Source organism: Dryobates pubescens, chromosome 35 (assembly GCF_014839835.1).
Source record: "Dryobates pubescens isolate bDryPub1 chromosome 35, bDryPub1.pri, whole genome shotgun sequence".
In the NCBI taxonomy this organism is placed as follows: domain Eukaryota; kingdom Metazoa; phylum Chordata; class Aves; order Piciformes; family Picidae; genus Dryobates; species Dryobates pubescens.
The window spans coordinates 2,550,281-2,577,562 of NC_071646.1; the positions used below are offsets into that span (position 1 = coordinate 2,550,281).

The 27,282-nt window shown below is 59.2% G+C and overlaps 1 protein-coding gene across 2 annotated transcripts in view; it reads left to right on the forward strand.

The window, feature by feature from the left end:
- The first annotated feature begins 23 nt into the window (after window positions 1–23).
- Window positions 24–27,282, forward strand: part of RASSF5 (Ras association domain family member 5) — a 32,949-nt gene continuing 5,690 nt past the window's right edge. Inside the window, exons 1-2 of one of the 2 annotated variants that reach the window (XM_054176369.1) lie at window positions 24–366; window positions 12,551–12,669. In XM_054176369.1, coding sequence (XP_054032344.1) covers window positions 24–366; window positions 12,551–12,669 — 462 coding nt within the window. Of the gene's footprint in view, window positions 367–12,550; window positions 12,670–17,565; window positions 17,889–27,282 lie in introns of those variants that run through there. The other variant, XM_054176368.1, reaches the window with a different exon arrangement.

Below are 27,282 nucleotides of genomic sequence, written 5' to 3' on the forward strand. Positions count from 1 at the left end.
CGCCCGCCCGGAGCTGCGAGCCCATGGCGTGGCCGGTGCTGGTGCCGTGCCCCCGCCCGCTGTCACCCTCCGCTCCCGGTTCCATGCACCGGTGGCCGCCCGGCTCCGCCGTGCCCCCCGAGCCCATGGGCGGACGCTCCCCGGGGAGCCCCGGCGGGGCCAGGGCGGCGGCGGCAGCGGTTCGGCGGCGGCTTCGGCGACGCGGCGGAGCCCAGCGGCTGCTGCCCGACGTGCGGAGCATCTTCGGGGTCCCGCGGGAAGCGGCGGAGCGGGGCCGCGGGCACAGCTTCGCCTTCCGACCCCCGCGGCGCGGCTGGTGCGACCTGTGCGGGGAGGCGGTGCGGGAGCGAGCGCTGCGCTGCGACTGTGAGTGCTGCTGCCCGCACCCTGCCTGCGCTGCTGTCCTGCGCTTCTCTGTCCCCTGCCCGCACCCTGCGCTGCTGTCCTGCGCTTCTCTGTCCCCTGCCCGCACCCTGCCTGCGCTGCTGTCCTGCGCTTCTCTGTCCCCTGCCCGCACCCTGCCTGCGCTGCTGTCCTGCGCTTCTCTGTCCCCTGCCCGCACCCTGCCTGCGCTGCTGTCCTGCGTTTCTCTGTCCCCTGCCCGCACCCTGCCTGCGCTGCTGTCCTGCGCTTCTCTGTCCCCTGCCCGCACCCTGCCTGCGCTGCTGTCCTGCGCTTCTCTGTCCCCTGCCCGCACCCTGCCTGCGCTGCTGTCCTGCGCTCCTGCCCGCTGCCTGCTCCACACTCCCGCACCCCTGCCTGCTGCCAGTGCCTTGCCTGTGCCCAACCCCACACCTTGCTGTCCCCCACCCCTGCCTGCAGCTCACTGCCCCACAGCCCTACACCCTGCCTGTATTCTGCCTGCACCTCTCTGCCCTGCATTCCAGTCCCTGGCCACATCCTTACCCCGGGCCGTTCATGCCATACTTCAGCCCTGCCTGTACCCTGCCAGTGCTCCTACCTGCACTCTTCCTCCCGCAGGGCTCCCTCTCCTTTCCCTCCCCTTCTCCCTAGTTCTGGGACCCCAGAGCCCATTTGCAAGTGCTGGGGCGGGGGGTGGAGGGGGGGAGAACCTGCAGTGTTTGTGGGGAAGGCTCCACACTGAGCTGGGCTGTTCTGGGTTGGGGGAATCCCCAGCGCCCCACTCCAGGAGCTGGATGAAGGGAGGGACTGGGACAAGGTCTCCTTGCAAAGGGGTCCCTGCGTCGGGCTCAGGTGCAGGCATTTGGGAGACGAAGCTTCTCCAGGAGAGAGATTATCACCTAATCGTTGGGGTCGTGAAGGGATTGGCGTCAGCAGAGCGTGGTGAGCAGGAAGGATTCTGCTTGGTGAAGCTTTAGGGTGAAGTGTAAATTCTTCTCGAGTTAGTATATCTGCCAGGCCCCTTGCTCTGTCCAGCCTCTGGGTAAAAGAGCTCCTGGCAGCGAGCATCTGCCCCTGGCTGCCTGTTCCTCACATCAGACACTCGCTGGGTTCCTGCTTCTGCTCCTCAGCAGAGGTTAATCTTTCCACCGTGTGGGAGGGGGACACGGAGGGGCCAAACAAGGTGACTCAGCTGCTCTGTGTCCCTTCGGTGCTGACTCTGGGACCACGGGGGGCTGATGCTCTTTGCAATGGTGTGACCTGCTCTAGCTGGTGGCAGCTGAGGTGGGAAATGAGGAGCTGTGGGGTGCTGGAGAAGGGGAGGCTGAATCCAGCTTGTGCCGTGGGTAACTTGGTAGCATGTGTTGAGCTGGCTGCTGACAGCACAACTGCTCCTTTCCAGCTTGCCTCCTGCAGCAGGCTGGCTGGAAACTCTTCTTGTCAGATGCAGCTGAGGTGCTGCATGTGTGCTGCAGTGGCTGGAGGGTTTGCTGGTCAGGGGGAGCTGAGCCTCTTGATTTGGGCACAAGCTGTTGATGGCAGCACAGCTCAGCCCGGGCTTGAGCCTGGGACCTCCCCTCAGCGCCGGTGTGCAGGGCAGGTGGGTGGTGCTGGTGGTTATTTGGGGTGAGGGAAAGAGCCACATCCCACCCCAGGCTATGGGCTGGCTGCCCAGCTGCTAGCTCCAGGGGAGGCTTCAGGGTGGTTTTCAGGGGGGGGATGAGGGGCTTCTCCCAGGCACATGCTGTGACACCAGCCTCGCTGGGGCAATTAGTCCCTTGCTCAGCCTGTTCTGCTCCTTCCTCTTGGCTTTCCTTTAAGATTAGGAAGCAATTAAACCTTCCTAGTGGTGATTTGCATGGTGTGAGCAGGGCTCTTCCAGGTGCCTCCTGGAGCCGTTTGGAAATGAGGAGGCAGAGATGGGCCCACCAGCTGGCCCTGCTGCAGCTCATTAAGGTTTTAGCGCTGACTGCTGTTAATTAAATGTCACCTGGCCGGCACAACGTGACCTGGGAGCATGCCAGGGCTGGTGAACTCGCTCTGTGAGGCGTTGATGGAAGAAGGGGACGTTAAATGGGTTCAGTTTTGGGGGCCTCACTCCAAGAAGGGCATTGAGAGGCTGGAGCAGGGCCAGAGAAGAGCAACAGAGCTGGGGAAGGGTCTGGAGAGCAAGGCTGGGGGTGTTGAGGCTGGAGAAGAGGAGGCTGAGGTGGCCAGCAGGTTCTTCATGAGTTCTTAGCTCAAGTCCTGCCCGTGGGGTATCTCCTATCTGGACTTTGTGCTGCTGGCTCCTCTCAAAGCTCCCCCCATTTCCTTAGGGGGCCGTGAAGGTGTCCTGCTGCCACCAGTTGTTCCCAGCAGAAGCAGCTGTTGGAGGTGGGGCAGGTTGCAGAGATGCAGCTTTGCTGTTTGTTCTGGTGGGGCAGAGCAGAGTCATTTGAAAGCAGCAGTGACTAATGAGGCTTCAAAGCCTTCGGTGTGCTTTGCTTTGCTCTTTGCATCGTTGTGGGGTTTCATCTCCTGGCAGCACCACGCTGGTGGGGTCAGGGTCCCCCTGCTCTCTCTGGGGTGACCAGGAACCTTCTGGCTTAAGGCAGAAAAACCCTGCTGAGAGAGCTTAAGCTGTGCATGGGTTGGCTGCTTTGCTCCCTTTCCATCCCTGAGGTGGATTGGTTCTTCCTGGGGGGACATCCTCACCCTTGCTGTCCCCATGATGCAGGTGCTGAGAGGAAATTCCTGCTTCTGGTCCTGCAGCCATTAGCAAAACTGACACTCAGAGGGGGTCCCAGAGATCTCCCAGCAGTGTGTCCTCTCCTTCCCCTTGCTCCATCCTCTGGATGCTTACCCCAGGTCTGCACTGGCCCTGAGTCTGTGCTGTGGGGCTTCCCCCATGTCCATCACTTTTTTGCCTTGGCAATTGGGGATGTGATTTTCCACCCACATACTCCCTAGGTCGAGCTGATGGAGTTGTTTCCTTGGCCCAAGTGAGTTAAGCCAGATGCATCTGTTGCATGTGGAGTGGCCAGAAAGGGGCATGGGGTGGCCATACCTTGACATGGGATGACCATAAAGGGGCATGGGATGACCATAAATTCATAGAATCAATAAGGTTGGAAAAGACCTCAGAGATCATCAAGTCCAAGCTGTCAGCCAACACCTCCTGACTAACTAAACCATGGCTCCAAGTGCCACATCCAATCTCCTCTTGAACACCTCCAGGGATGGGGACTCCACCACTTCCCTGGGCAGCACATTCATATGGACATGGGATGGCCATAAATGAATATGGGATGGCCAGAAAGGGGCATGGGATGGCCATAAAGGGATGTGGGATGGCCATAAATAGGTGGTTGCAGGAGCTGTGGTCTCCCCAGCAGAGCTGTGGGCAGCTGGAACTGGATGCCCTCCCCAGCTGTGACGGGCTGCATCCTGACTGTGATGGCCATGGGGTGACCAGAACAGGATGTTGTTGGCTGAAGTGCTTCCTTGCAAGAAAATGATCCCATCCCTCCGTGGTTTCCTGCTGGGAAGGTGGTTGTGAGGCTCTGCCTCGAGGGAAACCAGCGCCTGATGCTCTGGGTGGCAGAGGCAAGTTGTACCTGCAGCCAGATTTGGATCTGCAGAGACCTGGACCTGGTTCAGTGAAGCAGCTCAGCAGGAGGCTGGGGTTGTGCCTCTGCTCTGAAGCCACCTTATCTCTTGGAGCAGTCAGTCCTGTGTGCAAGCACAGGGCTAAATCAGGACCTGTTTCCTCCAGGAGGAAGCTGGCTAAGCACACATCACTTCTCGCTCCACTTTGGAGGGCCAAGTGCAGGTGGGACATTACTGGCTCTGAGGTAGATGTTTGCTGAAGATAATGAATTCCTCAGCAGGTGTGGAGGCTCTTAAAAAGCCCAGCCCAGCCCAGCCCAGCCTTGCTGGGGGGAAGCTCTGCTTGTGCTGCTGGCAGCCTCCAGGCCCTGGTGGTTTTTGGTGTCCTCTCCTGGCAGCAGCTCCTCCCACGCTCTGTCCTGCCTCTGGCCGTGCCACTGTAAACAGCAGTTGCTCTCAGGTCAGGGCACCCACAGTGCTTTGCCTTTCTGTCCTATTTAGCTGGTCCAGACAGATTCCTGAGGCTTCTCCTGCTCCCAGGTGACTCAGGCAGGCTGGGATGGTGCTTGCCGGGCAGGTGCTGCTGAGGTCAGGCGAGGACAGGGTGGGATGCTGGGGTGCATCCTGCCTGTTGAGGCTCCTCAGGGCAGGGTGTTCTCTCACCTGAGGGAAATGGAGGGGTGGGAGGGACAGTGACCTGCCCAGAGCCATGTGGCAGGCTGCTGGGGCTCCTGGAATCACCCAGGTCTCCAGGGGCATGTTCCTTGCAGCATTCCACTCAGGTTGCCTTGAGAAGGATTTATGGAGAGGGACACCAGGCAAGGCTCCAGCTCTTACCTTGCAGGTTAGTTTCTGAGCTGGCCTTTTTCTCCCCCTACTTTGTCCCTGGCCCAGCAGATCTGGGGGGTCACAGTGGTGTTGGGTTGATGGTTGGACTTGATGCCCTTAGAGGTCTTCTCCAAGCTTAATGATGCTGTGATTTTGTTGACTTTGCTGGTCTTGGGGTAGGAAGATGTGATGTGTGGAGCTGAAGGGATGCTGCCTCTTGTTGGGACAGCAAGAGGTAACTCAGCAAGTTCCCTGTGGTGTTTAACCCATTGCTCATGCTGCTTGCTGGGATTTCTAGGGTTGGTTCAAGCTGATCTTTGTTACAACCTGCTTCAAAGCAAGAAAGTGTTGTGCAGGGTGCTGGAAACTCTGCTCCCCTCTGAGCAGAGAGGGGACAGCTGTGATGCAGAGGGGACAGAGTGGTGGATTTCAAGCGTGGTGTTACCCTGATGTTCCTCTCCCACACCCAGCAGAGCTGGGAAAGGTCTGAAAACCCAGCTGCAGAGAGTTCAAATCCCACAGCCCCAGCACGCTGGGGGCTGGAAGGGGCCTCTGGAGATCGTGGAGTTAAAGCAGGATCACCTACAGGTAGTCAAGCAGGAGCATATGCAGGCAAAATCAATACTATGAAGGTGTATGCCTTGCCCTGAGCCTTGCTGATCATTGCCCCTGTCCCTGCCTGGTCTGCCCTGCCTGTCCCTGCCCGGGCTGCCCTGCCTGTCCCTGCCCGGGCTGCCCTGCCTGTCCCTGCCCGGGCTGCCCTGCCTGTCCCTGCCCAGCTGCCCTGCCTGTCCCTGCCCGGGCTGCCCTGCCTGTCCCTGCCCGGGCTGCCCTGCCTGTCCCTGCCTGGTCTGCCCTGCCTGTCCCTGCCCGGGCTGCCCTGCCTGTCCCTGCCCGGGCTGCCCTGCCTGTCCCTGCCCGGGCTGCCCTGCCTGTCCCTGCCCGGGCTGCCCTGCCTGTCCCTGCCCGGGCTGCCCTGCCTGTCCCTGCCCGGGCTGCCCTGCCTGTCCCTGCCCAGCTGCCCTGCCTGTCCCTGCCCAGCTGCCCTGCCTGTCCCTGCCCGGGCTGCCCTGCCTGTCCCTGCCCGGGCTGCCCTGCCTGTCCCTGCCCAGGCTGCCCTGCCTGTCCCTGCCCGGCTGCCCTGCGTCGCTGCCCTGCCTGGCTCTCGTTGCTCCCCTGGCCCTCGTTGATTCCTCAGTTCCTCGAATCGAACCCTTGATTAACCACTGGCCTTCCCTCCCCTCTCCCCCCTCCCCCCCTTTCCCATAACCTTTGCAAGGCTGCAGGGCACAAGCAGCGAAGTGAGAGGAGGAGGCTGCAAAGAGCCCTCCCGGCGCGCCGCTGGCTCCTGCGCTTTCTCTCCCTAATCTCTTCCGTCAGGTTGTTTTTATCTTATCAAGCAAAAAGCCCCAGAAATAGAAAGTTTTCCACGGCTAACAGGACGAGCCTTTAGAGGTGCACAAGCCCTGAGCAAGCTGCGTGTTGCCCTGCTGCTCAAACCCCCTCCCCCCTAAAGCAGCCTCTCGGGCAGCAGCAGGTTGTCGATGGCCACTGCCAGCCTCTTATCGCCCTGGGAGGAAAAGCTGCTCGTGGGAGCGGGCAGAGCTTGCGCCGATGCGGGCTGGGGCTCGGCAGCCTGTGGTGGTGGAGCGCTGCCCCCCTGCAGAGCTCTCAGTCTCCCCTGGCGAGGATGAGGAGCGGCAAGGAGGGAGCTGCCGCCGGCTGCTTTGGGTTCCTGAGCAAGAGGATTCGCAAAGTATTTGGCCATTTCCCCAAGCAAAAGCCTTGGCCCGAGGGACTCCGGCTGCTGAGGAGGCCCAGCAGGGAGGGCTTGCTGCTCAGAGGTAGGGAGGGCTGTAAATGGGGGTGCTTGGGGCTGATGAGGAGAGAAGGGGTTCCTGAAAGGTGGTTGTAGCCAGGTGGGGGTTGGGCTTTTCTCCCAGGCAAGCAGCACCAGAACAAGAGGACACAGTCTCAAGCTGTGCCAGGGGAAGTTTAGGCTGGAGGTGAGGAGAAAGTTCTTCCCAGAGGGAGTTGTTAGCTGTTGGGATGTGCTGCCCAGGGAGGTGGTGGAGTCCCCAGCCCTGGAGGGGTTCAAGAGGGGACTGAACGTGGCACTTAGTGCCATGGTTTAGCCATGAGGTCTGTGGTGCCAGGTTGGACTTGATGAGCTTTGAGGTCTCTTCCAACCTTGGTGATTCTGTGAAGTGCTGCCCTGTCTGTGCTGGCCGAGTGGGATGCTGGCACGGGACTGGCACCAGTGCTGGTGGCCCCATCCAGCTTCAGCTCCTGCCCTGGCTCCTTCTGCAGCCCTTTGGCAGAGCACAGCTTGGGGCATTGGTGCTTCCCCCCTCCCCTTCCCTGGGGCTGCCCCCTCCCCTCTCCAAAGGAGCATCTGCCCCTTAGTCAGTAATGCACCAGCACAGGTGAGGAGAGCTGCTGGAGAGCAGCTCTGTGGAGATGGCCCTGGGAGTGCTGAGGACAAGAAGTTCACCAGGAGCATGCAAAGTGCCCTCGTGGCCAATGGTCTCCTTGGGCTGCATGAAGAAGAGTGTGGGCTGCAGGTCAAGGGAGGTTCTCCTCCCTCTCTGCTCTGCCCTGGTGAGGCCACATCTGGAGCACTGGGGCCAGCTGGGGGCATCCCTGTTCAGTAGAGACAGGGAACTGCTGGAGAGAATCCAGTGAAGATGCTGAGGGTTCTGGAGCATCTCTCCAACAAGCAGAGGCTGAGAGCCCTGGGGCTGTTGAGCCTGGGGAAAAGCAGTCTGAGAGGAGATCTGATCAATGCTCAGCAAGAGCTTAAAGGGTGGGGGGCAAGAGGATGGGGCTGGGCTCTTCTCAGTGGTGCTCAGGGACAGGACACAAAGCAATAGGCAGACTGTACAGGAGGAGAAACTTCTTTGCTGTGAGGGTGCTGGAGCCCTGGAGCAGGCTGCCCAGGAGTCTCCTCTGGAGAGATTCCAACCCCTCCTGGCCATTGTGCTCCTGGGCAAGCTGCTGTGGGTGCCCTGCTCTAGCAGAGGATGATCTCCAGAGGTCCCTTCCAACCTCCCCCTTGCTGGGATTCTGTGTAATGGCTCAGGAGTCTCTGCCTGGCAGCTGGGATTGCACTCCAGGTCTGGTGGTGGAACAGAGACGTCTCAGAGGGGTCACTGTCGCCAGGAGGTCTTCTCTGCTCTGAACAAACAGCAAACTGCCCTTGGGCTTAGCTGTGTTTGCAAACCATCTAAACCCAAACCTCCTGATCGAGACTGAAAGCTGCTGAGACCTCCAGTGGTGGAGCTGCAGACTCGAGGCAGGGATGGGGCTGGGTCCCTGCAGGAAAGCAAAGACCCTTCCCTGCCTTTGCTGTCTTGGATGGTGGAGCTGGAGGTGATGCTGTGGGCCCTACCTCGTCCTGTGGCCGGAGGAGACAGCCACCAGCTGTGGGGATGTCACGAAGCCACATCCTGCATCCACCCCTGAGGTTACCCCAGGTGACATCAGACATCTCCTCTGAGCCAGGACAGAGCCACCAAGCCCTTGGCCTTAACCAGCACAGGTTGCAAGCTCAACCTTCAGGTGCAGGCTGCATGTAAAGGTGTTTGTGAGCTGGGTGAAGGACTCTGGGTGAAAGCCTCTTTCTTCAGCACTGTCCACCTCCAGCACCCAAACATCAGCAGGGGCTCGTGTGGCCTTCACAACCTGTGACACTGTTTTCTTCTTGGCTGTCTCTCAGCCCATCCATGGTCCTGCTTAGAGAGGTGCTCCTGAGCTGTGCTGATGCTGGGAGCTTTCCTGATTCGCTGGTGTGGTTTGGTTTCCTTTGACATGAATGGCAGGGTCCTTGAGAAGCCAGGAGCTGGAGCTTCAGGAGAGATCCTGCCCTCTCCTCATTCATTTTCACATCACACATTGCACAGCTCAGGCACTGGAACAGGCTCCCTCCCCCTCTCCTCTTTCTCCTTTCCCCCCTCTCCTCTCCTCTTCTCTTTTCTTTCTCCTTTCCCCCCTCTCCTCTCTTTTCTTTCTCCTTTCCCCCCTCTCCTCTCCTCTCCTCTTTTCTTTCTCCTTTCCCCCCTCTCCTCTTTCTTTCTCCTTTCCCCCCTCTCCTCTCCTCTTTCTTTCTCCTTTCCCCCCTCTCCTCTCCCCTTTCTTTCTCCTTCCCCCCTCTCCTCTCCTCTTTTCTTTCTCCTTCCCCCCTCTCCTCTCCTCTTTTCTTTCTCCTTTCCCCCCTCTCCTCTCCTCTTTTCTTTCTCCTTCCCCCCTCTCCTCTCCTCTTTTCTTTCTCCTTTCCCCCCTCTCCTCTCCTCTTTTCTTTCTCCTTTCCCCCCTCTCCTCTCCTCTTTCTTTCTCCTTCCCCCCTCTCCTCTCCTCTTTCCTTTCTCCTTTCCCAGTGTTTCTTTGATGGACTTGAATGGAAATTATCTCCAAGCCTAAGTGGAGGCATCCTGCTCCTCTTGGCAACTCTGTCACGTGGCTGCTTCCCCAAGCTCTGCTGGGCTTCTAAAATTAGTGCTCCCAGCTGGGTACTGAGTGATTAGGCCTGTGAATAGGTGCTGCTGACTAAGGAGGTGTCATACTTTAATCCCCTGGAGAAATGCCTGCCTCTCATGGGCCAGAGCCAGAGGTGTGGCTGGGAGCTGGGCTTTCTGTGGTCCATTCTGGGTGTTTCAGAGCCCTCACTGTGCTCCTTCTTCCCCCAGGCATAGAATCACAGAGTTGTTTCAGTTGGAAGAAACCTCTGAGATCATCCACTCCAACCCCACTGTGGGCACCAAGCCATGGCCCCAGGTGCCATGGCCACACATTTCTTGAACCCCTCCAGGGATGGGGACTCCACCACCTCCCTGTGCCAATCCCTGACCACTCTTGCAGTCAAGAAGCTCTTCCTAATCCCCAACCTAACCCTCCCCTGGCACAATTTCAGGCACTTTCCTCTCTTTCTACCACCTGATACTAGGGAGAAGAGACCAACCCTCACCTCCCTCCAGCCTCCACTCAGGGAGCTGCAGAGAGCAATGAGGTCTCCCCTCAGCCTCCTCTCTTCCAGGCTGAACACCCCCAGTTCCCTCAACTGCTTCTCCCCAGACCTGTTCTCCAGCCCCTTTCCCATCTGTGCTGCCCTTCTCTAGACCTTCTCCAGCCTCTCAGTATCCTCCTTGGAGTGAGGATCCCAAAACTGAAGGCAGTATTCAAGCTGCAAACACTGAGCCCTGGGGGAGCAGGAGGCAGCTTCCCAAATCTCTAAATCCTGGAGCAGAGGCTGTCTACAACTCCCTGAAGGGAGGTTGGAGCCAGGTGGAGGTTGGGCTCTTCTCCCAGGTAAGCAGCACCAGAACAAGAGGGCACAGTCTCAAGCTGTGCCAGGGGAGGTTTAGGCTGGATGTTAGAAAGTTCTTCTTCATAGAGAGATTGGCCACTGGGATGTGCTGCCCAGGGAGGTGGTGGAGTCCCCATCCCTGGAGGTGTTTAGGAAGAGCCTGGCTGGGGAGCTTGGTGCCATGGTTTGATGAGATGGTGCTGGGTGAGAGGTTGGACTGGATGATCTCTGAGGTCTTTTCCAACCTGATTTATTCCATTCCATTCTATGGGCTGGCAGCAGCTGTTGTGGTGAACCTGCAAGTGGAGCATCCTCACCTTGGCACCTCCAGCAAAGCCTTGGCACATCCCCCTTCCCCCCCCCCCCCCAAAGGGCCTTTCCAGTTGCTCTAAAGGTCACCCATTTAATTACTGTGTAACTGTGCAGCTTAGCTCTAATTAACCCCCCAAAGCAAGGCTCCCTGCCTTCCCCTGGGCTCACTTGAGACAACTGGCTTGGAAGGAGAGGCTGACAGACAGCTTGTGCCAGATGAATGTGAAATGAGAAATGATTTCCTTCTTTCCCCTGGAGATTGATGTTTTCCCACTTCAGGCACCAGCTCCCAGCTCTTCTCATTCAGCTCTTTCTGGGGGGCATCCCAGCACTCCCTGAGCAGAAATCCCTCTTCCTAGGGCAAACAGGGGATGCTCCTTTGCTCTCCTGCAAGCCCTGGGTATTCAAAACCAGTGACCCAAATGCTTAAAGGGGGAGAAAAAATAGACAAGAAGGGGGGAAAAAAGAAGGGTATTTAACCCCCAAGCTTGCTGGCTTGGAGCAGGGTCCAGGGCTGGACACTCAGCTCCACCTCCTCTGGAGTGGCCTCTCCTGTCTTTGCTTTTGGGGTATAATTCTTTAATGAACTACCCCAAAGGGCAAGTGTGGAGTCTTGCATCTTGTAAAGAACAGCCCCATGGACCAGGAGAGGTTGGGGACTGAGCTGTTGGAGAGGGACCTGGTGGGCAGAAGGATGCCCAGGAGCCAGCTGGTGGCTAAGAAGGCCAAGGGCATCCTGGGGTGTGTGGTTAGTAGGTCCAGAGAGGTTCTCCTCCTGCTCTGCTCTGCCCTGCCCTGCTGAGGCCACATCTGGACTCTTGTGTCCAGCTCTGGGCCCTTCAGTTCAAGAAGGAGCTCAGGGAACTGCTTGAGAGAGTCCAGCACAGAGCTGCTGCAGGCAGTGGAAGAGCTCTGTGAGGACAGCTGAGGGAGCTGGGAGCAGAGCAGCCTGAGGCTGCTGATAAAGATGTTCAGGGCAGTGGGGGGAGGATGGAGCCAGGCTCTGCTCAGGGATGTCCAAGGACAGCACAAGGGGCACTGGGGGCCAGCTGGAGCAGAGGAGGTGCCCCAGGAACAGAAAGGAAAACTCTGTCCCTGTGAGGGTGGCAGAGCCCTGGAGCAGGCTGCCCAGAGAGGTTGGGGAGTCTCCAGCTCTGGAGAGCTTCCAAACCTGCCTGGGTGTGCTCCTGGGTGACCTGTTGGAGGTGCTCTGGCGGGGGGGGTTGGATTGGATGATGTCCAGAGGTCCTTTCCACCTCCTGAGGTTCTGTGACTCTGATTCTCAGGTCGCTGACCGCTCTGGCATTTCGGGACCTCAAAAAGCAAATTTCCTGTTGTTTGTCCAAGGGTTAACAATTAAAAGGCTGAGAAGGGCTTCTTAAAGTGGCAGCAGGGCGCTGGATGCAGGCAGCAGGGCGCTGGATGCAGGCAGGAGGAGAAGCCAGGGCTGGGGGACTGAGAGGCTGCGAGGAGCGGTGTCTGCTAGGTGGAAGTGGCTGTGCTGAAAGCTGCTCCTGGGCTGTGGGAGAGCAGGGTGCAGCATGAGGTCCCAGCTGGGCTCTGCAGAGCTGCCCATGCCACTTGGAGCAGGCTGCCCAGGGAGGTGGTGGAGTCACCTGGAGGTGTTCAAGAAACCTGGGGCCATGGCACCTGGGGACAGGGTTCAGTGGCCGCAGTGGCCTTAGGTTGCAGGCTGGACTTGATGGTCTGGGAGGTGTTCCCCAGCCTTAGTGATTCTGTGATGCCAAGATGAAGCCTCCATCCCCTGGGCAGTGGCCAAGCTTTTGCTGCTGCTGACACCCCCAAGGAGCAAGGCTGGGCAGTTGTGTAGCCCATGGCTTGGTGGGACTTGAGCACTGCGTGTTCACAGGGCAGGGCAAGGCAGCAGGATCAGGGCAGGGCCCCTGCCTGTGCCACAGCATTGCAGCAAGGAATGCAGAGTGCCCTGGGGAGAGGCTGTGGCTCCCCTCTGGCCGAGGTGTTCTGGCAGCTCTGCCCAGCTGCAGGACTGTGCCTGGCGTGGGGACGTGTGCCTGGATGGCAGCTCTGGCGGTGCCCATGGGCACTGCTGTGCCCTCCCTCAGCAGCCTGGCCCCTCGCTGGGGGGGCAGGCTGTGGCTCTGGGGGCCTCACTGTCTCCTTTCTCCCCTGCAGACTGCAGGTACACGTGCCACCAGGAGTGCCGCAGCCTCATCCAGCTGGATTGTCGCCAGCCAGGCCGGTGCCAGAGCCAGCTCTCGCCCGAGGGCACCCTCCTGCCACCCTGCAGCCAGGTATGCTGGGGAGGGAGCGCCGGGGGGGGGCCCAGCAGCCCCAGTTCTCTCTCTGTTCCGGTCCCCTCAGCATCTTTGTAGCCCTCTGCTGTCCCCTCTCCAGCAAGTCCCTGTCCTTCGTGGGCTGGGGAGCCCAGAACTGGGCACAGCTCACCAGGGCAGAGGAGAGCGGGGAGGGAACCTCCCTTGCCTTGCAGGGTCAGCATCACTGCGGGTGTTCAAGAACAGCCTGGATGAGGCACTTAGTGCCCTGGTCTGGTGGCTTACATAGGGCTGGGTGATCTGTTGGACTTGATGAGCTTGGAGGTCTCTTCCTACCTGGTTGATTCTGGGATGGTTCTGGGATTGATGCTGGGATTGGTTCTGGGATTGGTTCTGGGATTGGTTCTGAGACGGTCCTGGGATTGGTTCTGGGATGGTCCTGGGATTGATTCTGGGATTGGTTCTGAGATGATTCTGAGATTGATTCTGGGATGGTTCTGGGATTGGTTCTGGGATTGATGCTGTGATTGATTCTGGGATTGGTTCTGGGATTGATTCTGGGATGGTTCTGGGATTGATGCTGGGATTGGTTCTGGGACTGGCTCTGGGATTGGTTCTGAGATGGTCCTGGGATTGGTTCTGGGATGGTCCTGGGATTGATTCTGGGATTGGTTCTGAGATGATTCTGAGATTGATTCTGGGATGGTTCTGGGATTGGTTCTGGGATGGTTCTGAGATTGATTCTGGGATGATTCTGGGATTGGTTCTGAGATGGTTCTGGGATTGGTTCTGTGATTGATTCTGGGACTGAGTCTGGGGTTGATTCTGGGATTCTTTGCTGGCCACAATCTTCTTGATGCATCCCAGGAGAGACACTTGGAGATGCTTGGAAGCAGGGGGAGGAAGGGGGTTGCACACTGAAAACTCCAGGAGCCTTAAATGAATAGCTGCTGTGGTTGGAAGTCATTAACCAGCAGTATCAATTGTGAGCAAACTGGGAAGCATCAGAGAAATAGCTCCTTAAAGATCAGGGAGTTAAGTGGCTCCCATGCAATGCCAGGCAGTAGCAATTTGGGCTCTGATCCAGCAAGGTACTTAGGAGTGTATCACATTTGGCTCCCAGATTAGCCTCCCTGGGGGGAAACTCAGGTTCAGCTGGAGCTGGGAGAGGCCTCAGCAGCACCAAGAGTTTGCCCCCTGGTTTTGGCAGAGCTGGTGCTGCTCTTTCCATCTGCAGAGTGGTGCAGGCCACTGGTGGAGGGGCTGCAAATAGCTGTTAACTGGGGCTGCTGTTGAACCCCTGGGTCAAAGCAGGGCTTGGGTTTGCTTGGTTGGTTTATTACAGAGCTGATCCTGCCAGGCAGGTAGCCCACAATGGAAAAGTTCTTCAGGGTGAAGGTGGTGAGACTCTGGAGAGAGAGAGATTGTGGCTGCCTCCTCCCTGGAGGTGTTGAAGGCCAGGTTGGATGAGGCCCTGAGCAACCTGGGCTGGTGGGAAGCGTCCCTGCCCATGGCAGGGGATTGGAGTAGATGATTTCTGAGGTCCCTTCTAACCTAAGCCATTCTCTCATCCTCGTGATTATTGTGAGTCTAGGTGGAGGTGTCCCTGCCCATGGCAGGGGTGGTGGAGTAGATGATCTGTTTGAGAAGGACCAAAGGCTCTGGATTTGGAAAACCTGTTCCTCATCCTCTTGTTGTGTCCACAGAATACATTAAGACCTTCCTAGAAGAGTCTGTGGAAGAGTGGAGAAGCAGAAGGGCATAGAATCGTAGAATCAACCAGGTTGGACAAGACCTCAGAGATCATCAAGTCCAACCTGGCACCCAACACCTCCTGGCAACTAAATCATGGCTCCAAGTGCCATATCCAATCCCCTCTTGAACACCTCCAGGGATGGGGACTCCATCACCTCCCTGGGCAGCACATCCCAATGGCCAACAACTCTTTCTGTGGGGCTGGGCAGCCAGAGCTAGGTGAGGAGGTCCCTGCTGACTGCAGAGGGGGTTGGACTGGATGACCTTTGGAGGTCTTTTCCAACCCAACCCATTCTATGATTCTATGACATCAAATAGGTGATGAAAGGGAAACAGGATAGAATAGACCAGGTTAGAAGAGATCATCAAGTCCAACCTATCATCCAACACCATCTAACCAACTAAACCATGGCTCCAAGCACCCCATCAAGTCTTCTCCTAAACACCTCCAGAGATGGTGACCCCACCACCTCCCTGGGCAGCACATTCTAATGGGATTCTCCTTCTGGGAAGAATGTCTTCCCAACATCCAGCCTAAACCTCCCCTGGCACAGCTTGAGACTGTGTCCTCTTGTTCTGGTGCTGCTTGTCTGGAAGAAGAGCCCAACCCCCAGCTGGCTACAACCTCCCTTCAGGGAGCTGTAGAGAGCAAGAAGGTCTCCCCTGAGCCTCCTCTTCTGCAGGCTAAGCAACCCCAGCTCCCTCAGCCTCTCCTCCCAGGGCTGGGGCGGGGGTTGGCCTAGATGCCCTTTAAAGCTCCCTTCCAACCCCCAGTGTTCTGTGACTCTGTGATCTCTAAGGTCCTTTCCAAACGAACTCTGTGAGCCTGTGGCAATGAGAGCCCCTTGGAGCAATGCACTTGGAGTGCCTCCAGCCTCACCTTGCAAAGCTGCTTGCCCCCCATCTGCAGCACCCAGGGGCTGAGGCTCTGCTGAAGCTCTGAACTCCTGAGCCAAGGCTCACTCTCTGCCCCCGTTGCACATGCTCAGTGTAAGCCTCTTTCCCTTCTAAACATAGCCTGGAGAAGCTGAGGAGCTCTGTGCTCTGCAGAAGGCCTGTGTGCTGCTAAGAGGATAGCTTATTTAGTTGCACTCCTCCAAGCTGCTTTGGGAGGGCTTGTGCCGTTTGGCTGCTTGCCTTCCCTTTTGAGATGCAGATGTTGTGTCCTCCTCCTGGTTCTTTACATTGACATCCTGGTTTGTGCTGGGGAAGGGGAGGGGATGCTGCTGGCTGTGGAGCTATCAAAGGCTTGTGGCAGTTGAAGTCCTTCAGCCCAGCAGATACAGCTGGGAGGGTAGGGAACACCATCTGCAAGCTATCAAGAGGGGAAGAGGGTTTCGTGCGTGGATGGGGGGTTGCGTGAGGATCTTGGAGCGCTTGGGGACCATCAAAGGAGCTCTGTGACCCCAAGAGATAGCCCCAGCTCGCAGGAGGGGGTTGCTGGGCTCACTGGAGGTAGGCAAGCTAGGGAGAAGAGCTAAGGCTGCTGCCTGCTTGCTCCCCGTGCTCGCTGGTCTGGTGTAAAAGCAGCAGCTGGGGACGGTGAGAGCTGTGCCTTGGAGAGGGCACGGAGGAGCTGGCCTCAGAAGAACCTTCTGGGCACGGGGGTGCCCTCACTCTGCTTGGCTGGGGGGTGTGGAAGGAGAGAGCAGAAGCAAGAGGCTGAGGAGGTGTGCTGCTGCTGCTGCTGTGCCAGGGGCACTCCGTGGGGCAGTGTCGGAGCCATCACTCTTGGCAGCCCTCTCTGAGCTCTTCTGATGAGTTTGGCTTTGCACATCTGCCCGGTGCTGAGCCCTGCAGGTCTGATCCTGCATGGCCTGGGAAAGCTCTGCTGCTCCTGCTGTAGAGCTCACTGCACTCTCCATGTGAACATCTCCCATGCTTTTGTAGCTCTCCACCACATCTTGGTCCTCTCCAGTCCTTCCCTTCCAGATCCAGGCCACTTCCAGACATGAAAACCTTTGGCCTGCCCTGCCCTTTGTGCTGCCCCTTGTAATTCCTTATCCTTCCTTGGATTCTTTTCAAGCCCACCCCCTGTGCAGTCAGCAGGGACATCTGCAGCTACAGCAGGTTGCTCAGTGTCCCAAAGAACCTCACCTGCAATGGTTCCAGGGATGGGGCATCTCATCTACCACCTCTCTGGGCAAGCTGGGCCGGGGTCTCCTCACCCCCAGCACACCAAATGTCTTCCTTATAGAACCACAGAAGGCTTTGGAATGGAAGGGACCTTGAAAGGTCATCTGGCCCAATCCTAGATGAGCCTGTGGCAGGATGTGCTGCATGGCCCCTCCTGGGGTCCCCCAGCAAAGGAAGGTGATGGTCTGTGGGGAGTGGATCCCTTGCCCTGCTCCACTCCAGAAATAGCCTTGATCTTCACCAGGGAAGGTCAGAGCTGCTTTGAAAGCTGCAGGGTATTAGTGGGGTCGTGGCAGCTCTGGAGGCTTTGAAGGAGAGGAGGAGGATGAGGGAGGCAGCTCTGGGAAGGGGTCTGTGCCAGCCTCTGCAGAACAGGGAGTGGGGGGAGAGGGGAGCAGGGATGGTGGTGTTGCTCTGAGGCTCTTTCTGAGGCCAGTGCAGCATTTTGGTGGCTCTGGAGTGAGTGCTGCTTGCAAGCAGGACGAAGGAGCTCCCCAGCGTTCTCCTGGGCTGCAGTCAGAGCTGCTGAAATCTCTCCTGCTGCTCTAAAATTAGCTGCAGAGCAGAGAGGCACCCACTGCCCCCCCTCAGCATGATGACCAGGGCTCCAGGCACCCCTGCAGAGGCTCCAAAGCTGTGTCCTCACCAGCCTCCCCCCTTCCCCCACCACCCTTTTGGGCAGCACGGTCCAGCCTGGGCTTGCTTCCCTAGGACCGGCGATGCGAGGTGGCTCTTGAGGATGCTCCAGCAGGGAAGGAGCACGGAGCCGGCGTTCCACGGGGACGTAGCCTGGGTAGCAAAGGAGGTGCCCAGGGCCCGGGCAGTGCCTCGGGCCAACCCCCAGCGGGGGTGAGAAATGTTGCAAGAGGAAGCGGTGCAAGAGGAAGGGGAGGTGATGCTGCGGGGGCACCCGGGGCACCAGGCGGCGGGTGGGGAGCCGGGCTTGGGTGCCGGGAGCAGGAGCAAACTCCCAGCTCTGCCCCTTCCCTGCTGCGCAGAGAGCTGGGAGGAGGAGGAGGAGGAGAGGGAAGGGTTACCCAGCGCTGCTGCCTGCTAGAGCAAGAGCTGGGCTGGCTCGGGAGGATGAGCAGAAGGAGCTGCCGCAGCTAAGCGCCGGCGAGCTGGGGACGTGAGCGTGGGCTCGCTGCTGGCGTGGGAGCCGGAGCGGGGACCACCGATGGTCGCCAGCACCCCCGCGCCCCCCATGCACGCTTGGCCTCTTGCTCCTGACCATCGGCAGCAGCATGAGCAGCGGCTACTGTAGCTTGGATGAAGACCTCGAGGATTGCTTTTTCACAGCCAAAACCTCCTTCTTCCGGAGCGCCCAGAGCAAGGTCCCTGCCAAGGTAACAGCTCCCAAACTCGGCGGAGAGGCTGTGCTTGGCGGGGGGTCTGCGGGCAGGGGGGAGGTGGCGTTACCCCTCTGCCTGGGGGGGCTCGGAGCTAGGGGAGATGGTGGTGTTTGCTCTGCACCTGGGGGGCTCGGAGCTAGGGGAGATGGTGGTGTTTGCTCTGTGCTTGGGGGGGCTCGGAGCTAGGGGAGATGGTGGTGTTTGCTCTGCACCTGGGGGGCTCGGAGCTAGGGGAGATGGTGGTGTTTGCTCTGTGTCTGGGGGGCTCGGAGCTAGGGGAGATGGTGGTGTTTGCTCTGTGCTTGGGGGGCTTGGAGCTAGGGGAGATGGTGGTGTTTGCTCTGTGCTTGGGGGGCTTGGAGCTAGGGGAGATGGTGGTGTTTGCTCTGCACCTGGGGGGCTCGGAGCTAGGGGAGATGGTGGTGTTTGCTCTGCACCTGGGGGGCTTGGAGCTAGGGGAGATGGTGGTGTTTGCTCTGTGTCTGGGGGGCTTGGAGCTAGGGGAGATGGTGGTGTTTGCTCTGCACCTGGGGGGCTCGGAGCTAGGGGAGATGGTGGTGTTTGCTCTGCACCTGGGGGGCTCGGAGCTAGGGGAGATGGTGGTGTTTGCTCTGTGCCTGGGGGGCTCGGAGCTAGGGGAGATGGTGGTGTTTGCTCTGTGTCTGGGGGGGTTGGAGCTAGGGGAGATGGTGGTGTTTGCTCTGCACCTGGGGGGCTTGGAGCTAGGGGAGATGGTGGTGTTTGCTCTGCACCTAGGGGGCTCGGAGCTAGGGGAGATGGTGGTGTTTGCTCTGTGCCTGGGGGGCTCGGAGCTAGGGGAGATGGTGGTGTTTGCTCTGTGTCTGGGGGGGTTGGAGCTAGGGGAGATGGTGGAGTTTGCTCTGTGCTTGGGGGGCTCGGAGCTAGGGGAGATATTGGTATTACCTCTATGATGAGGGGGTTGCAGTTGAGGGGAGATGTTGGTATTACCTCTATGATGGGGGGGCTGCAGGGAGGGGAGATGATGGTGTTACCTCTATGATGAGGAGGTTGCAGTTGAGGGGAGGTGATGGTGTTACCTCTGTGCTTGGGGGGACTGCAGCTAGGGGAGATGTTGGTGTTACCTCTATGAGGGGGGGGCTGCAGGGAGGGGAGGTGATGGTGTTTGCTCCATGCCCTGGGGGGCTGCAGCTAGGGGAGGTGTTGGTGTTTGCTCTGTGCCTGGGGGGGCTGCAGCTAGGGGAGGTGTTGGTGTTTGCTCCATGCCTTGGGGGGGCTGCAGCTAGGGGAGATGGTGGTGTTTGCTCCATGCCTTGGGGGGGCTGCAGCTAGGGGAGATGTTGGTGTTTGCTCCATGCCCTGGGGGGGCTGCAGCTAGGGGAGGTGTTGGTGTTTGCTCCGTGCCTTGGGGGGGCTGCAGCTAGGGGAGGTGTTGGTGTTTGCTCCATGCCTTGGGGGGGCTGCAGCTAGGGGAGGTGTTGGTGTTTGCTCCGTGCCTTGGGGGGGCTGCAGCTAGGGGAGGTGTTGGTGTTTGCTCCGTGCCTTGAGGGGGCTGCAGCTAGGGGAGGTGTTGGTGTTTGCTCCATGCCCTGGGGGGCTGCAGCTAGGGGAGGTGTTGGTGTTTGCTCTGTGCCTGGGGGGGCTGCAGCTAGGGGAGGTGTTGGTGTTTGCTCCATGCCTTGGGGGGGCTGCAGCTAGGGGAGGTGTTGGTGTTTGCTCCATGCCCTGGGGGGCTGCAGCTAGGGGAGGTGTTGGTGTTTGCTCTGTGCCTGGGGGGGCTGCAGCTAGGGGAGGTGTTGGTGTTTGCTCCATGCCTTGGGGGGGCTGCAGCTAGGGGAGGTGTTGGTGTTTGCTGCACGTTTGGCTGCAGGTGCTGCCAAAATTAGCTTGCAGCTGGAGTCAGGGCAGAGCTGCTGGCAAGGGAGGAAGGTTCCCCTCTGCCTCTTCCAGGTTCCCCACTCCCATGCAGGGACTCTGCACTGCTGCAGATTTTCCTCAGCCATGTCTTGACCTTTTGCATGCCAGGTTGGTCCTTCCCCAGGGGATCCACAGCGAAGGGGCAGGCTCCAAGTGTGGTTTTTGTCAGCTTCAGTGGGGGTGGTGGTGGGGAGGCAGCTGCATAGGGTCAGCTTCTGGCCAGGGAGCTGTGGTTTGGCCTCAGAACATCTTCACCAGGGGTGCAAGTGGCACCTGTGGGGCAGATGGGACAGTTAGAGGGCTTAATTAATCTGTGAACTTAAGAGAGTGATGGATCTGGTCCTTTCCTGGGGGGGTGTGCTTGGGAGACAGTGCTTGGCTGGGCAGTCTTTCACCCCAGGGTGGGATTTCAGTGTCAGCAACATTGCCAGGGCTGCTTCCTGGCTTTTAGGTGCTGACTGAAAAAGCCCAAACCAAACCCTAAAAGTCATAAACTTTGGGGCCCCAACCAGAACTGAGCCTAAAAGGAGAAGGCAAGAAGGCTCTGCTGCGGAAGTGGGGGTTTCACTCAGGAACCAGAGCTCTCAGAGAGCTGCCCCCAGGAGCAGCTTTTCTTTTTCCACTTGGAAATTCCCCTGTGGAATCCCCAGCCCTGCCAGGCTCCTCTTGATCCCTGCTCTGCCTGCACCCCCTGAGCTGGAATCCCCAGCACTGCCAGGCTGCTCTTGATCCCTGCTCTGCCTGCACCCCCTGAGCTGGAATCCCCAGCCCTGCCAGGCTGCTCTTGATCCCTGCTCTGCCTGCACCCCCTGAGCTGGAATCCCCAGCACTGCCAGGCTCCTCTTGATCCCTGCTGTGTCTGCACCCCCTGAGCTGGCAGCCCCAGCACTGCCAGGCTGCTCTTGATCCCTGCTCTGCCTGCACCCCCTGAGCTGGAATCCCCAGCCCTGCCAGGCTCCTCTTGATCCCTGCTCTATCTGCACCCCCTGAGCTGGCAGCCCCAGCACTGCCAGGCTGCTCTTGATCCCTGCTCTGCCTGCACCCCCTGAGCTGGAATCCCCAGCCCTGCCAGGCTCCTCTTGATCCCTGCTGTGTCTGCACCCCCTGAGCTGGCAGCCCCAGCACTGCCAGGCTCCTCTTGATCCCTGCTCTATCTGCACCCCCTGAGCTGGCAGCCCCAGCACTGCCAAGCTCCTCTTGATCCCTGCTCTGTCTGCACCCCCTGAGCTGGAATCCCCAGCCCTGCCAGGCTCCTCTTGATCCCTGCTCTGCCTGCACCCCCTGAGCTGGCAGCCCCAGCACTGCCAGGCTGCTCTTGATCCCTGCTCTGCCTGCACCCCCTGAGCTGGCAGCCCCAGCCCTGCCAGGCTCCTCTTGATCCCTGCTCTGTCTGCACCCCCTGAGCTGGAATCCCCAGCACTGCCAGGCTCCTCTTGATCCCTGCTCTGCCTGCACCCCCTGAGCTGGCAGCCCCAGCCCTGCCAGGCTGCTCTTGATCCCTGCTCTGCCTGCACCCCCTGAGCTGGCAGCCCCAGCCCTGCCAGGCTCCTCTTGATCCCTGCTGTGTCTGCACCCCCTGAGCTGGCAGCCCCAGCCCTGCCAGGCTCCTCTTGATCCCTGCTCTATCTGCACCCCCTGAGCACTCTGGATCTTCAGCTTTCTGCTTGTGTGCCCTGGGTCCTTCTCCTTGGGGCAGAGGTGGGCAGGGGCTGCTCTGGAGGGGCATTTCCCCTCCCCAAGTGGGCAATGTGCTGTTGATGTCTTTGAAGGGAATGCTCCCTTGGCTTGAAGGCAGGACACTGCCAGCAGCCAGCAGCTCCCTCTCACTGTGATTAACCAGCACGTTCTGCTGGCTCTCAAATGTCACCTGCTGATTCATTTCTGGAGGAGATGGAGCAGATCCTGGTGGCAGTGCCATGGGCACTGCACCCTGGGCTGCCTTCATGCTGCTCTTCCTGAGCCAAAGCCCTGCAGATCCTCAGCTCCCTGCTGAAGTCAGCCTGCTGCTGGTGGTGCACAGGAGCTCTGCCTCACAGAGAGGGGCTTGGGGGAGCTGCTGCAGCTCCTTTTCACCCAGCTCCTCACCTGGATGTGGCTGCTGGGGAAGATGGAGCCTGTGGGGGTGGGGTTGGGGGGGTTGGTGTTACAGGGAGGAAATGGTTCCTGTGCATGAGAGAAGAAGAAAAACAGCAACCAGCAAACCAACCACAAACCAAATCTGCTGCTCAAGCAAAGGCTGTTGTGTAATGGGACTGTGTGAGGAGGTGGATCCTCACTTTCCTCCAGCTGGAGGAGGTGGAAACCATCCTCAGGCCTCAGTGGAAGAAGGTTTTGGGGGGGTTGAGGGCATGCTGGTGCTGCAGGTTGTGCAGGAGCATGAGGCTGGACCTCAGCTCTGGATGGAGCTGGCCCCAGAGCCTGGCAGAGAGGAGGAGGAGGATGGTGGTGGTCTGGTGAGGCTGAGCTGTGTGGTGGGTGGAGAGCAGCAAGGAAGGCCTGGGGAGCAGTCAGCAAAGCAGGGGGCAGGGGCAGCTCCAGGGTGGACATCCCTCCTGGCTTCTGCTTCACTCTGTTCCCCTTTTCCCACTTGGCACCTTCTGGTTCTGTCCCTGCAAGAGCTGCCTGTGGCAGCAGCAGAAACCATCAGCTTGGACCCCAAAATGAGTTCTGGTTGGGAACAGCAACATTTGCCCAACCTTGGAGGCCCCCAGGGATGATTCCCAAGCCCAGGATATGCACAGCGTGGTCAGGGCTAGAGCAGCAGCAGCCACCAGCCTGTGGCCATGCCCTGGGGTGCTGAGACACTGGAGGGAGGTTGTGGATGTCCCCTCCTTGGGGGTGCTCAAGGCCAGGCTGGATGAGGGCTTGAGCAACCTGGGCTGGTGAGAGGGGTCCCTGCCCATGGCAGGGGGGTTGGAACTGGATGATCTTCAAGGTCCCTTCCAACCCAAACCCTTCTGTGATTCTATGTCCCTAGCCCAACCCCAACCAGGACACAGGTCCTAGGAGACCTGGGAGACAGCCTCTGCAGGGGGATGTGTGCTGGAGGTGTGGCAGGAAGGGACACTCAGCCCCTCCTGCCCTTGGCACAGCTGGAGCAGGGTTTGATGCCTGTGGTCAGAGAAATGACTTTTTCCCCCCTCCAGCTGGCATCACTGTGGTAGTCTGAGGAGCCTCTTCCTGGGGATGTTGTCCTCCCTTGGTGGCTCCAGCCCCATCAGCAGGGTTGCTGTCCATGAGCAGAGAGCCAGTTCAGACCTCAGCTGTGCCCTCCTCTCCAGCCATCCCTTCCTTGGCATTTTCAGCTCTCTTCAGCTGAGTGGCTCCAGAGGCTCCAGCCTGGGTGCTTGAAACTCTGAGGAGCTGCTCCTTGGGTCCTGCACCAGTGGCTGCCAGCAGAGCTGCCTTGGAGGACGAAGGGGCAGGTTTCTGACCATGAGGAGGAGACACAAGAGGGACAGAGTCCCCCACAGTGGCACCCAGGGGAGCAGCTCCTGGGCTGGGGCTCACAGAGCAGCGGGAGGTGGGATAACCCAGCAGGCAGAAGCCTCCTCCTCTGCTGGAGAAGGAAGCTGTGACACCATGGAGGTGTTTTGTGGTGGGAGGCATGTGTGGGGTGGTTGTGCTACCAGCTGGCTGGTGCTCAGCACAGACCACCCTGGGAGGTGGCTCTGGAGGGGGTTGGTGGTGGGGAGTTACAGGAGCTTGGGCAAGGGGCAGCTGAGGACCCCCGGGGGTGGGTTTGGCCTCCTCTGTTCCCTCCTTGGCAGCAGTGCCTGCAGTGGGAGCTGTGTCCCTGGAGGTGCTCAAAGCCCAAGCAGGGGCTGGATGAGGTGATCCCCAAGATGCCATCCAGCCTTGGGGACGCCTGCTATGGGTCCCAGGACTGGCTGCTCATCAGGTGCAGCATCTGTGCTGGCTCATGGCTTGCACTGGTGCTGCCTGTGGGGCAATGCCTGGTGCACTGCAGAAGGAGCCAGAGCTGAGGGAGCAGCACAGGGTCCTGCCCCTGCCCTGCTGCCTCTATCCTCTGAAGGATTCTCAGAGCACACAGTGATTTCCAGAGGAGGAGCAGAGCTGCAGGGGGCCTGGCACAGGCAGGGGCAGGAGGATGGCCCTGGGGCTTTTCCTGACCCTGCAAAGCTGCAATCAGTTCCCAGACCTCTGCTTCTGAGGATCTGCAGATCTCTCTGATCCACCCAGCTCCCCTGATCCAGGCTAGGATCCCAGCAGGCTGCTCCCTGTGCACACAGACCTGTGGCTGTTGACCTGTGAGGTGCTGGCCAGCTCAGACCCCCCCTGAGATGGAGCTCCGGGGGAGGACCTGCTCAGCTCTTGCTGCTGAGAGAGGATTTAGGGAGGGAAATGGTTTCTAAGGGAAATCTCCATGGCAATCAAAAGCCTGAGCCCATCTTCCCTTGCCTCTAACCTCTCTGCAACGCAGCAACCATCCTCCTGTCCTCCTCTGGAGATCCCCTGCTCTCCTAGCCCCTGCCTCTGAGCCCCAAAGGAAACCTCAGCTTCTCGCTGGAGTTGCTCAAAGGGAGTGAAACACCTTGGGGGTTGGGGGCTTTGGGGGTTGGGGGCTTTGGGGCTTTGTGGTCAGTTCTGTTGTATGATTCTTAGCCCCCCCAACCCCTGGTCATGCTCAAGCAGTTGAGTGGGCACAGGTTGGAGCATCAGAAGTTCCATCCAAGCAGGAGGAGGAGGAGCTGTGGTGGGACAAGGGGCTGTGGGGAGAGGGCAGCATCCCCTCTGCACTGCTGCACCAGCACCCTGAGGGCTCCTAGGTCCCACCTAGAGCTGTTCTCTCCCAGCAGAGAGGTCTGACATGGGGCAGAGCTGCTGCCTTTGCTGCTTTGAAAAGGGGTTTTAGGTTGGGGCTGACCTCTGCAAGGTGAGGAGGGGCTGTGGGAAGGGAGATCTGCAGCTGGGCATGGAGTGTGTCTCTCCTGGCATCCTTGCCTGTGGATCAATGTGAAAGCCTTGTCGTGGGGGGGGTTTGGTTTTGCCTTTCTTGGCTTAGGGTCACCCCTTTGAGAGTCTCTCAGCAGAGTCCTGATGGCCCACGGGGGTTTGTTGTTCTCTTTACCTCCCCCCCAGCAGCCTGGCAGCAGCTCAGGGCTCAGGAGATGAATGGAGGATTGCAGAGAGGGAGCTGGTGTGGGCTGAGCCCCAGGCCATGGGCATTGTGTGGCACTGCCTCTTCCTGAGATGCTGCTTCTGGGCAGCCTTTGTCCCACCAAGCATTAGCCCAAGTGCCAGATGAGGCTCAGGTCCTTTCTTGCCCTCGATGCTGTTGTGCTTTACAGCAATGTAGGTTATGGGATGTGCAGGAGGCTGTGATAGGCAGGAGGAGGGCACAGGCAGGTTCACTGCCCCAGGCCACCATGGCTGGGCTTGGGCTTGGGTGAGCCACGGGTGCCTGCATCTCGCTGCAGGCATCAGCACAGGGGAAGGTGAATCCCTCATCTGCTGAGCTTGGGTGGTGCCAGGCAGCTGGCAGTGCTGGGTGACCCCTGGCATCCCTGGGATGTCCTCAGCAGGCTTTTAGCAGGGCAGGAGCTGGAGGCATCCTGGCAGCTCCGTTCCCTCCAGCTCCAGTCGCTCCTGGGGGTGGTGTGGTGGAGGCAAGGGGAACATACTTGGTCCTGCCAGCTGGCACAGAGATGTGGTGCTGAGGACTGTGGTTTAGGACCAGCCTTGGCAGACTTGGAGAATGCTTGGCCTGGGTGCTCTGGAAGGGCTTTTCCAACCCCAGTGACTCTGTGAGTCCATGAATCATAGAATCACAGAACTGACAAGGTTGGAAGGGCCCTCAAGGCTCAGCCAGATCCAACCCCCTGCCATGGGCAGGGACACCTCACACTGCAGCAGGTTGCTCACAGCCACCTCCAGCCTGGCCTTCAACACCTCCAGAGATGAGGCTTCCACCACCTCCCTGTGCCAGAGTCTCAGAGTGAAAGCCTCCACTGCCAGGGAGAGCCTTCTGTGGTTCCCTGGGTGTCAGGGAGTGCTGCCAGGTGACCCCCGGGGGTGGCTGGCTCCAGTGCCTCCCAGATTCCAGGCAGGAGAGCCTCAGGTGCGGCAGCGATGGCTGGGGGCAGGCAGAGGCAGTGCCCCCAGGCTGCTGTTTTGCTCACAGCTTGTCTCATCCTGTCCCAGGGCAACAGGAAATGTGGCAACGGCTGCTGGTGAAGGGCTGCTGGGTTTCCTTCCTTCACTCGGAGCTGCAGGCTCTGCACCAGAAGCCCTGCAAGCCCAGAGAGGTGGGGAGATGCCTGCAGAGCAGGGAGCAGCTGATCTGATCACACATGGTGGGAGGAGCAGCTCTTCTCTTCCCAGGCTGTGGCCACCCTTGCCAGGGCTCTGCCAGGGCAGTGTTGGTGCTGCTGGGCTGGAGCAGGTCACAGCATCACCGAGGCTGGAAGAGACCTCAAAGCTCAATGCCAACTCTCTCAGCCTGTCCCCAGAGGGGAGGTTCTCCAAGCCCTCTGATCATCTTTGTGGCCTCCTCTGGACCCTCTCCAACAGATCGTTGGGGCTGAAGAGCTGGAGCACCTCCCACATGGGGACAGGCTGAGAGAGTTGGGGTTCAGCCTGGAGAAGAGAAGGCTCTAGGGGGGGACCTTAGGGCAGCCTCAAGAAGGCTCCAGGAGAGGTAGGGAGGGACTTTTAGCAAGAGCTGTGGTGACAGGAGGAGGAGGGATGGCTTTGAACTGGAGCAGGGGAGATTTAGACTGGAGATCAGGAAGAAGTTCTTTACAGTGAGGGTGGGGAGAGACTGCAGCAGGCTGCCCAGGGAGGCTGTGGCTGCCTCAGCCCTGGAGATCATAGAATCACCAAGGTTGGAAAAGACCTCAGAGATCATCAAGTCCCAGCTGTCACCCAACACCTCCTGACAACCAACCCATGGCACCAAGTGCCACATCCAATCCCCTCTTGAACACCTCCAGGGATGGGGACTCCACCACCTCCCTGGGCAGCACATCCCAGTGGCAAATCTCTCTGTGAAGAACTTTCTCTTCACCTCCAGACTAAACCTCCCCTGGCACAGCTTGAGACTGTGTCCTCTTGTTCTGCTGCTGGGTGCCTGGAAGCAGAGACCAACCCCCCCCTGGCTCCAACCTCCCTTCAGGGAGCTGTAGAGAGCAAGAAGGTCTCCCCTGAGCCTCCTCTTCTGCAGGCTAAGCAACCCCAGCTCCCTCAGCCTCTCCTCCCAGGGCTGTGCTCCAGACCCCTCCCCAGCCTTGCTGCCCTTCTCTGGACACCTTCCTGCTCATGGGCAGGGTTTGGTCTCTTTTGGTGTGGTGGAAGTGCTGTGCTGCTCCTAGGGCTGGACCAGGGGGGCTGAGCACTGAGTCCAGGGAGGTGATGGAGTCCTCATCCCTGGGGGGGTTGGAGAAACCTGTGGCCATGGCACTTGGGGCCAGGGTTTGGTGGCCACGGTGGGGTTGGGCTGCTGCTTGGACTGGAGGATCTTGGAGACCTT